This window comes from Artemia sp. Qi Xiang Cuo, chromosome 1 (genome assembly GCF_049724085.1).
Source record: "Artemia sp. Qi Xiang Cuo chromosome 1, ASM4972408v1, whole genome shotgun sequence".
Taxonomy (NCBI): domain Eukaryota; kingdom Metazoa; phylum Arthropoda; class Branchiopoda; order Anostraca; family Artemiidae; genus Artemia; species Artemia sp. Qi Xiang Cuo.
The window spans coordinates 80,556,255-80,568,620 of record NC_142794.1 but is presented as its reverse complement, the minus strand read 5'-3'; the positions used below and the strand labels follow the sequence as shown (position 1 = coordinate 80,568,620).

Below are 12,366 nucleotides of genomic sequence, written 5' to 3'. Positions count from 1 at the left end.
AACAGCTTGAAACGATAATGTCTCTTTTTTATTCTTTTTGTTTCTTCAGCAGTAGTGGGGTGCTGAAACATTTTGGCACTCCAGCACATCCACGAGCTCATTTGAAAGCTAAAATTTACATTTATATGTTTAGCATGTATTTCTATGCTAGACAGCAAGGTAGTAAGTAGCAACAAAACAATTGAAATTTTAGTGTCGTGTACCACTGAAATCTTCTTAGCCGAAAGCCAAAAAAAAAACATTCCTAGTCAAAAAAGTGGATCCTTTAAACCTTCCTATTGAGTACCAACCCCTCCCAAACCCCTTAGTTAAAAAAGAAAACGTCGAGAAAAAAAAATGTATCCACTCATATTCAAAACTCCATCAGGAATAATGATAAATAGTATTCGAGGCATTTATACCATATAAAATTGATACAACAAAAGAGGATTTGGAACAGAAAAAAAAACTTTAGTAGCTTGTAGAGAATAAAAGACTAGCTTATAAGGTTATCAATAGCCTTCTACCCTCCATGAAATCGATAAATTTTACTATAAATCTTTCAGAGAAACTCAAGCAAGCTCAGTTTTCGGCAAAGCCCTACTTTTTCAGAATTCTAAAAATTCTGGGAAATACCACGAGTCACTTTCTTAAAGCTAATATTATAGACATATATTGCATAAGCCATGAAGTAATAATTTGTGTTTGTTCTAATTTTTGACTGCGTTTATTTACTGTCATTGTCTTTCAACGCTTCATCACCAAGTGTCACAATTTTCATATTGTTAAGCCTCAAGAAATTGTTAAACCTCAAGAAAAGTAATAAGTTTCCTTAAAACAGGTCAGGGATTAGTAGCTGCTTCTCAGGCATGCCTGCGGCGCTTAAACCTGTTTTGGTTACTCTTGCCTAGTCTAGTAAACATAAAAAGTAGAATAACCGATTTTACATTAAAGGGAGTGTAGGGTTGTTTACATAATTCAAAGGTCATAGATCCAATAAAAGCTAAAGTATTTTACTTTTGAGAATTTTCTAGCACTTATACACAATTAATAGGCAATACTTACGCCAGAGTCTCCAAGTTGCCGGTAAAATAATTGTTTCCTTTCCATTAGGACTGGAATCGTTCCAGATTCAGAATTGGCAGTTTGTTACTTAGCAAAAATCTTTTCTAGGACTCGTTTTAAATTGCGCAGTTTTCGGTGCACTTTTCCGCCCCCTTGAGCCGGTGCGACGACCAGAGCCTGACGTTGCAGGAACTCCGTTAATGCAAAGAATAAAACGAGCTCGCGACGAAAAGATGAGGCAAAATGATTCGTATGCCAGCTTCCACAGTGGCCAAATAATACAGGTAATATTGAAATTTTAAATTTTTAATAAAACCAGACATAAAGTTTTCTTCACAAAATTTTTCCAGAATTACAAGCTTTTCTTGAAAATATTGTAATTCCAAAACTGAAAAGAGTGAGAAAAGAAAAGAAATCAAACAGAGAAGGGGTGTATTTCACGCGGCGTATTCACTGTATAGCCGTTCAAGTGGTTAATGTTAGTTAATAATCTCCCTTAGTCTAATTGTTAATCAGTTTTTAAGTCACCCTAAAACTCATTTTATCCAATTTCTTGCAATTGAACTCTTGGGATATAATATCCCTAAATTAAGGGTAAAATCTGGTCGGTGAAACCTCAACGAAGTGCTTCGATTCGGCATCACCTACTGTACTGGTAATCTTAATTTATTCCCGTTACCAAACCCTGAATGTACCAAAATTAAAAAAAAAGCTCCCACGAAGAGAGCTTTTTTTAACGAGTTGAATTCTATATTAATAATATGTGTGACCAATGGTTCTCCTTGCCTTGGGTTTAGTACCGATGTCTTTTTTTTTTACAAATAATCAATTACCTCTCCTATATTATTTTAGACAGGCGTAAACATAATTCGATTTTTGCCGGGATTCAGCTTATGGTTATTGGAAAAAATGACCCAGTGCTTTGTTCTTCAAAGATTGTTAAACATAAACAGATAATTGCAAAATTTATGGCAGAATTAAAAAAAAACATTGTGGACATTGTGCGTTCCCTTGCAGGTTTGGATATAGAAGAGAGGAATCAAGTTTTTTTTTCAAGTTTTAAAGTCGCCCATTAATTTCGTCTGAAAAGAATCGCAGTCACGTACCAGCTATTGAGAGAACTCTATGGCCAGTAGGTGAACTCCGGTAGGGAGCTCCAAGCAGATATATCTGGAGGTTGGAGGTGAAATCCTAAAAGGGGGTATTCATATGCTGAAATTTTTAAACTTTTTGTGAGAGGCCCTTCAGATAAATGCGAAAAGGGTATGATATTTAACCCTTAATCTTCAAATGTTCTGATTAATCTATACGGACTGGATGTGTAGTGTGGAAGCCTAATGGCTTGCTACTTTCCTCTTGTTGTAAAAATGTTTTTACAGTAAAATAAAAGATTACAATCAAGATTTAACCTGCACAGAGGGTTAAATGCACCCCCTTAAACATCATTTGACGAGCAATCCCCACTTTTTTATATACCCGAGTATTATGACCTGAACGTTCATTTTGGCGAATAACCTCCGACCCTCACTCTTCAATCTGAGGATTTTTGTGAAGTTTTGTATTTCATTTTCATGGTTTATTTCAGATTTTCGCAGAAATAGAGAGAACGAAGTTCTAACGAAGTCATCTAAGTGTAGTGGCTATCTTAAGTTTAAATAATAATTGTATATAAATAGAACTGATTCAGCCTTTAGGCTGATTCCAAATATATATATATATATATATATATATATATATATATATATATATATATATATATATATATATATATATATATATATATATATATATATAAATATATATATATATATATATATATATATATATATATATATATATATATACATATATATATATATATATATATATATATATATATATATATATATATATATATATATATATATATATATATATATATATATATATATATATATATATATATATATATATATATATATATATATATATATATATATATATATATATATATATATATATATATATATATATATATATATATATATATATATATATATATATATATATATATATATATATATATATATATATATATATATATATATATATATATATATATATATATATATATATATATATATATATATACTCCATCAAATTGAAGCTAGACGGCAAAGGCTATTAGTATAGGAACACATATAATTTTGGAAAAAAGGGAGGAGGGAAAGCATCCCCTTGATAAAAATGATGCGTAAAAGAGTGAGGGCTGAGGAGCAATATCTCCACTTATATTTAAAGTAATTTTGATTTATTTTATAAAGGAAATACACATAAATAAGACTTTCCATTCTATAGTGCATTGTTTTACAACATTTAAATTTCAGCGTAAGATAATATATATTCCAAAAAATAACTGTCACGAGCCTAGCTGGATGAGATTGTATTTTGGAGTCAAAAGAATAAACAGAATAATATCCAAGAAGGACCGCTGTCATTTTATCAAAATTGTCAAAAAATAATAAAAAAAATATTAGGAAACGTGTGTGTGTTCGCACGGGCCATATCATATTATAAAAATTAAAACAAGTAAAGCTAGTAAATTAAAAAGGGTCATTAAAAGTGTAAGAAAAAGGAGAAAAGCAAATATAAGAAACAAAAAAACAGTAAATTAGTTGGATGTTTTGTTCATTTTTTCCTCAATATAAGGAACAACTTATTTTCGTATCTTGAAATCAAGCAGTGAAGGGGGGACAAGATAAAAACAGACTGAGAGACAGCCCAAGGTGGGTGAGGTCTTGATGGGGAGTTCCTTTTGGGGAAATATTTTCCGCTCGAGGGTTTTTTATTGCGTTATTTGAAAGATGAAGGCATAATTTAACGCTCCTTTCGCTGAAGTCTTTCTAACCTTACCATCTTTTTTTTTTAGAAGAAAAGAGTATGGAACTTCGCCTTCTTTGAAAACCATTTGCAAGTCTCTTTTTTGGATAGATTCAATTTTATCTGACTCTTCCCGCGAAATGCCAGGTTGCCAAACCATACAAGCATATTCAAGATGTGGGCGGACAAAGGAGGTATAATTTCTTAAGAAATCGGAAGAGGGACACACAATCTATTCAGGGGCTTAAGGAAGGAGATAGATGCAATTTCTTTGCAGATAATATTATCAGTATGGATATCCCCTTTTAAATTATTTGAAATTGTGACACTAAGTAATTCCAAGGAGGATGCGGAAATTTCAGGAAATGTAAGATTAAGAGATAGAGGTGGGGATTTCAGGAAAACAATTGGCATTGTCGTGGATTTAGAAGCGTTTGTTTTATTGTTTAATTCCACGGCATCCTGCGCAGTGTCATTTAAGGATGCTTATTGGGTTACTCATTAAATTTCTACAACAGGTTTCAACAACCGTAAGGTCATTTTAATCTGTCGGGGAATTTCTTAGCAAGACTTCTGTCAGAACTGAAAAAAGGAGTGAATCTAGGAGAGCACCGTGGGAAGCTACATTATGAACAGGGAGGGGATTGGAATGATGATTCTAGTATTTTACTACTTGTGATTATTTTGATAAGAAAGAGGTAACCAGTTTGACCAGGAATAAGTCAATATTGAATTCAGTGACAAGTTTTTGGACAAATACGCTCTAATTAACAAGGTCAAACGTTTTTTGGGGATCAATAAAAGCGTAGAGGGTGGATGCTTCAAGCATGTCACCCTTAATGTATAGGATAGTTTCTGTTTGTTTTTAGCTGGCAATGCGATACTATGGATATGAACTTGGCACCGTTTGACATAAGAATAGGATAGGGAAAAGCTATCCCCAGTGGACTCAATTTTTCAATGCATTTGATTCCTCTTATTTGTTATATACATCTTAGGCATACTCTTACATGGCACTTGATTCTTTAAAAGATAGTGTTCATCGCCACTGCTCCTTCTTTACAAAACTATATTTATGATAATTACTGCAATATCTGTCTTGCAGACTACTCTGCATGCCTTTGGTAAGCCGAAAGGGCACCCCCGCTTTGTCAGTGCTATTAGGTTCCAAAAACGACATCATACTCTGAAACCTTCTATCATCAGTGTGTCGTTCTTGGTTTGGAATGTGCCTCCTCCCCCCCCCCCCCGACTACTCCACGAAACGTCAAGATTTTACACGAATTATTCAATATTTTTCAAATATTTCACGTATTTTTCCTTCATACGAAGTTCAGTCAAGTTTATCTAGCTCACCCTTAGAACACCCTTCTTCTTATCATTTTTATATCTTCGTTTCTTGTCTTTTCTTAATAATGATAAATGCGCAAAGACTTAATCCTTTAGGAAGACTCCAAAAATTTGACCTATGAAGAGGGGGGGGGGGCAGTCTTAAATGAAAAAAGAAGATATATCTAGTGCAAGAAAGATGTCTGTGTGTATTTTTATGGCTAGGTCATATAAACACCGCTATTATTAAAAGAGATTGAGCAAATGAAAACACAAAGTTTGTTAACTCCTAAATGCCAACACAAATTGGCATTCGTTTTCTTCTTAGTGAAGTAGACATATTTTTGGGTTGACGTTGATCTAAGATCGTTCAGATTTCTTTGTTTCTTTTTTTTGTCGCATATGGCTTCAATCATTTAGTGTCTTGAGACTGTTGGGCATAGATTCATTCCAGAAAGTGGCCTGTATTCAATTTGGTACTTAAGTATTAATCGTACCCTTTTATATATTAGGGTTTTTTATATATCAGTGTTTTTTGTTTTTTTTTAAGGGTGTATAGCCTAAACAAGTTTACTTCTGGTATTTGATTTATTTATTTGTTTGATTTAAATAAAAACCCTTATCAGTTATACTGCTAAAGAAGTCAAGTTTGGTTAATGCTAATTAAATAGGAAAATATATAATATTTTAGAAACAAATTTGGGCTATATATTTGCACATTAGGTGGGGTGGGGATGAAGCATAGCCTATATTAAATACGTAACCTAATCTAGGTACCTTCCCCCCACCCTAAACCCCAAAAAACAACAGTTTAAATATCGTAAACGCAATGAAAACCACGCTTTGCATTGCATTACTCTATAGAGGTCTCTTGAACGGGCGGTTTTTTTCGTGATTGGTTTCCAAAAGAGTATGTTTAATACATAAGTACCTTCAATTTTAGTTTTCAGCTTAATTACTACTACAACAGACTACTCACTGAGACACAAAGGCGCCTGAGGCTAACACAGCTTTAATTACTTCTACAACAGACTACTCACTGAAACACAAAGGCTAATACAGCTTTAATTACTACCACAACAGACTACTCACTGAGACACAAAGGTGCCTGTGGCTAAAACAGCTTTAATTACTACTACAACAGACTACTCGCTGAGACACAAAGGCGCCTGAGGCTAACAAAGCTGCGCACACTCCTCCTCCTCTTTTCTATTGAAACCTTTGATTTCTAACCCCTATGTTCATACAGCATAATTATTTCTGCTAGCCAAGCAATAGCGGCCCCAGGTAAATTTTGGACAATCTCATGGAGGAGAATTCACCCTATCAGCATTTGCGAATTATCCCTGTGTTGAGGTATACTTTCTTTTATATGCTTTTATCAGGATTAAGACACAAACTGGGGGTGCTTTAGGGGGCACTCCTGAAAGCTATTTTCTGGATACAGGTTTTAACCAATCTAAACAAACAGAAAGCTTAAGGTAGAAAATGAATTCAAAATATACGAAATATTTCTTACGGCAAAAATATTCAAATTAGGATATTTGTCGTCCAGTTTTGTATCATCTAGGGCATTTATCAGTAGACTCAAAGTCTTATCAAAATTTGTCATGCAAAACTGAGGGAGTTTGTGCATGTCTTTTCACTCATGTATATTTGTCGATTTCCTTTTTGTGTGCATATTTTTTCTAACTTTATATTCAAAAATTATTGGGTTAAGATTAATTATACGACAGATATCAGCTAAGAAAAAAAAGAAATATATCATCCGATCCCCCACTCAAAGTTCTATATAAATATAAAATCACTACCGTCGTAACTGCGTCACAGCTCTATGGTATATAAAAAAAATTTTCTGATTTTTTTTTTTTTCAAAATGGCTTTGCTAGGCCCTATGAGCCCATTATCAATGGGAAATAACCACAAAAAAATAATTGCAAACCTACAAAAGCAGTAAAGTTTTGTATTTAGCTTAGGGCTATATCTAGCCCTATTAGGGCGAAAGGGCTGGTTAAGGATTGTAATCGTAGTGATTATTATATTTGGAAAGAGTATTGAATGGCAAGCGTAATGGTGCATTTATTTTCTATTATCCAATTTCTATCCTATTGGCAACCTTAATCACAAACTGTATGTGTCAAACTTCTAAAATAACTGGTGATGATAACTGATTGATGGCCATAACCTGTTTATACCCCTTGTTAAAAATTGATGAAATGGTCAACAACTAAAATATTATTTATAAGTTTTGCAAAGGCCATCCCTCCATCTGCTGTATTTTAACAAGCTTATTTCCAAAATTTCAATGGAAAGTAGGCTGCTCATTTCGTACGAGCATTTATAAGAAGAACTATTTTACATTATAAAGAGAGTTTTAATTATTATTATTGTTTTATTCTCCTTTCCCTTCTTTTTATCTGGTTGTAAATTTGGTTGTTTTTAACATATATTTTTATTTCCTTCAATTCTGCAACAACCCTTAATTATGTTACAAAGCAGACATAAACACAAGGGGCATTGTGGGGATTTTACCCCATTTTATGTCTATTAGTTGTTGCTTTTTTTTTGTTTTGTTTTTTCAGTCTGAAGCACATTCAGTGAAGGCGGAGTAAGCTATAAATTCAACCTTAAATTTTTAGTTGAGTTTATCGAACAGATCTACTGAGCATAAATACCATCCAGAGTACTTTAATATTAAGTGTCTTTTTTCTCCTTTTTTCTGAAAAAGTAGCCAATGGGATGACATCCTTGTTCTGGTGATCGTTTTGTTTAGGAGATTTTTTTTCCAAAAGTAATTCCTTTTTTATACATACCATATACACAAATAAAGACAATTCTGGAATAAATGTGGTTTATTGATATAAATAAATAGCGAAATAAATAGCGAAAATGTGGTTTCGCCGTTTTCAGTTTAAAAGTTACCTTTTCTATATCTAGTCCCTGTTTCTACACAATATCCCTCAGGAATTAATCAAACCCTGCAGAACAGATAGGTTGGAGGTCTTCCACACCCTTGATGACGTAAAAAAAACTTGCATACAGCTCATTTATAAACTGCAAATGCAGATCTATAGTGTGATTACTGCGGAATAGAGAAACCAAAGGGGGGGGGGGCTACTAGGTTTGAATCCAACTGCAATTTGTGTCCAACTCATAAGCAAGTAACAAAAATACAAATAACCAAATTTTAATGCGATTTAAAGTAAATTTTAGTTACCTCCCCCCCCCCACGAAAAATGCCCGCTACCCCCGATAAAAATCTTGGATACGGCCTTGGGAGGAAGAATGTTCATGGCTAAACTTCGTTAAGTGAGATTCAGATAGGTTAAGTGAGGTTAATTGAACATACTGTATTTTAAAATGTTTCTTCAATTTGAATTTATTGTTTTATTTTATCATATTGTTTCAATGTTGTAATTATTATATTTATTGTTTTTATTATTTAATAATATTTTTATTACATTTAATCATTTTAGATCTATTTTAAACTGATTTTGTCTGCCAGATATAATTGTCGAATACAGAGTCAAAGTATTCAGAAGCCTATTTATTTTATATTTCGCTTTCTCTGAAATGAAAGTCAAACATTTGTTTTTTTGTTTGTAATCTGGAAGTTTTCCCCTCTTCTTTTTCGAACAAGTATCTGCGTCATTCCTTTTCACAATATGTAGTGAATATAAAAACACATGTTCACCGTACTAACTCCATTCTGCATTAAAGAAATGGCTGTGAGCAGAGCCTTGCCAAATACTCGAATTAATTTTTGTTCTCTATCGGAAAAAAAGCATCCTAATAGATTACAAAATATAAATTATGCAATATAATTAGTCTGATTGAACAACTTCAAAATAGCTTTCGCAATTCAAACGGAAAAAACTTGATTCTATCGATTGACAAGATCTGTTGAAAATATAAACACGCAGCTATGTAAAGAATACGGGTCCCGTGGCAAAGACCCTATTCCCACCTAGTTTTAAATATTCTTACAATTTTTTCCCTAGTTTCTTATATTTTACCAAATCACTTGCCTGTTTTTTTCTTTTTATTTATTTGTCGTTTTCCAATTTGCCCTTCCATCTGGAATGATTTCCTACAGCTATGCCTGAATATGGAGATAAAATAAAATTTGATTTATCGTAAAATTAATGAACCACACTAAATAGATACAGCTTTTCGCAAAATGCAAAGAAGTCTCGTATTATAAGCCAAAAAAAGTGAAAGCGAAACTAACCTTACATACCTCAAAATTGGTCGACAAAATCGGTTAGCGTAGTTTACACGTCTTTATTTGTTTACCTTAATATGCAATGGAATCCGCTCCACCCTAGTTCCTCGTATTTTCGGTACTCATTACTCGAGTTCTCTGTTTTTCTCGAGTAGTTGTCTTTATTCTAACACTTACACTGACACATATGATGCAATGATGCAATACTACCAGATGCCTGGTCCTGATATAAAATAGTGCAGTCACTACAGGGGAAATGTGCTCAAGGCACAGTGTTTCGAGGGAAAATGTGCGGGGGTGAAATTTTGAATAAACTGATTATCGGAAAAGATCATTGTACAACCACCCAAAAATAGCGCCCAAATGGTGGAAATGCCTGGCAATACTGAGAAGGCAAAGGCATACTACATTTTACCTTGCAACTCGAAAATTTTCCCATACCGACTGTTTGCTCGAATCTTAAAAATAACCTCAAACTGTTCAATAACCTCCACCTTAGGATAAGCCTAAGGTGGATAAGCTGGATAAGCCTAAGGATGTTCATGCTAATCTGTGTCTAATAAAAAGCAACCTGTGCCACATCATAAACCAAATTTAAAAAATTGAGAGCTTTGTAATATGTAAATTAGACACATTATATTTCTGTTTTTATTCCGATATCCAAATGTTAGCAAGATTAGAATCGTCCATAGAGAGAAATTTTCATTAAAGTGTTTGCATTAATCATTTGCTTAAATAAAATGGGAGAAACAATCCAAAGAAGTGATGAGGTCTGCATCAAAACCCTGCCAGGGTTTTGACGCAGATGCTAAAAAGGGTCACGTGCAATGATTTTCCTTCATCTTCTTCTTTTCTCGATTGGTGATCATATCAAATCCTTGGTCATAATAATATAGGTTACAATATATTCGAGTGGAGAATTCAAGATATTTTACCTTTTTAGTAACAAAAGAAGTGTGGCCAAAGAAAATTACCGATAATGTCCTCCTTCTGCCGTGAAATCAAACGTTCCAAAGGTTCAGAAGTGTACTATAGCCTAACTATTATAAAACCACTATATTTCATGATTCTCTCCCTTAGAATTAATTATGTATTTAACTGAAGGCTCAATGAGAGTTGGGATGTTTTGGTATTAAAATGTACCCTTTGAGGCAATATTCCCCCTCCCTAACTACAAAAAAATTATAGAACCCCATTGTAGAGGTTTAAAGCCCTTATAAGCAAATGTTTGGAATTGAAAAGAGCAGAGAATTCACCAAGACAGTGAAATTAGTTTTGACCTTAAAAACATTTTGGCTAGTCAGGGAGGAAGGGAGATGCCTCAAATGGTGCATTTTAATACCAAAACATTCTAACTCTCATTGAGCCTAATGATAAATACAAAATTAGTTCTAATAAAGAGACGAGGAGAGGGTGGAGGAAGGACTTGATTTTTAATCCCCATAGCCGTATTAAGGAATTTTGTTTGGGGTTATTATTTTCAGGGGGACACAAAACTTTAAAAAAAAACACATAAAAATGTGAAATTGATATTTGATCCCTCTTGATTTCTCCGAATATTTCTGGTCTACGCTGTTATTATGAAAGTATATATATATATATATATATATATATATATATATATATATATATATATATATATATATATATATATATATATATATATATATATATATATATATATATATATATATATATATATATATATATATATATATATATATATATATATATATATATATATATATATATATATATATATATATATATATATATATATATATGTATATATATAGGATAAAAAAGGGTAAAGATCCTCCTGAGCCATTGCTGCCGCATAGGGCGTCGATTTGACGTTTCAGTTGCTGGGTGTTTTTACAGGGACAAGTAGCAAGCTTGTCGCCTAACCTAGCTGCAGCAGGGATCGAACCCTTGTGCTCCGGATTGGCAAGCAGAGTATCAATCCACTGTGCTACAACAGGTTATGTATATATATATATATATGTATATATATATATATATATATATATATATATATATATATATATATATATATATATATATATATATATATATGCGAAAGCCTTCCTTTCAGAAAACAGGCATAACAAAACGTTATAGCGTGTACTCTTTTGTGACGAACAGATCCCTTTTGACTGCATAATAAGAAATATTTTCTGGGTAGAATGGCTTTGGGCACACATTGCATAATGTCAGGGGATGTATTTCAGAGCTGTTAGTTACCGACATAGCCAGTTAATATAAGTAGAAGTAGTTTCTTATGAGCGGTTCTACCAGATCCCTGCAGGTTATTTAAAGACTTTGGCTTCTTTTATTTACAATTCATTTGGTTATTTGCACTTCCAAAGTACTCAGAACTGTTTTCATTAGGAAACGGGATACATTCGTCTATTTTCAAAGTCAATGAAATTGATTTAGTTCATGTAAAGATAATGTAAATTGTTATCTTCAATAAACAGCCAAGTCTAAGTCCAACTTAGGAAAATTAGAAACGTGCCCTTTCATACAATTAATTTAAAAACAGTTTTTCTAACGAAATTAAAGAGCGAAATTGGAATTTAAAACGAACAAAAAATACTGCTTCGTTTTTTAAGCAACATGTTTTTGAAAAACAGTTTCAAACAAGCTTGTGATGTTTCCTTATAATTAATTAAAAAAAAACTTTCCGAAAAATAAGTTTTTCAAAGAAAAGTAAAGGCCATGTTAAACTTAAGCTCAGCACAGAATCAGAATCATTTTAATGAAAACAGCTGTCATAGACACATTAAAAAAAAAATGCACTAAAAGGCGCTGTTTTTTACATGAAAACACTTCTCTACATTTTATTAAAAGCACTTGTAAAAAAAGGAACAAAGGAGTTACTAAGTCTGTTTGTGCGGCACGAGACG

At 32.7% G+C, this 12,366-nt stretch overlaps 2 protein-coding genes across 3 annotated transcripts in view; one reads left to right on the top strand and one right to left on the bottom strand.

Annotated features, from left to right (window-relative positions):
* LOC148956787 (brachyurin-like) overlaps nucleotides 1-12,366 on the bottom strand; it is a 625,076-nt gene that overhangs the window by 359,308 nt on the left and 253,402 nt on the right. The gene's annotated exons all lie outside the window — the stretch shown is intronic.
* LOC148956789 (monocarboxylate transporter 14-like) overlaps nucleotides 1-12,366 on the top strand; it is a 113,640-nt gene that overhangs the window by 48,187 nt on the left and 53,087 nt on the right. For both annotated transcript variants that reach the window (XM_089087299.1, XM_089087298.1), the window contains one exon: nucleotides 1,153-1,328. In XM_089087299.1, the coding sequence (XP_088943425.1) occupies nucleotides 1,153-1,328 (176 nt within the window). The remainder of the gene's footprint in view (nucleotides 1-1,152; nucleotides 1,329-12,366) is intronic.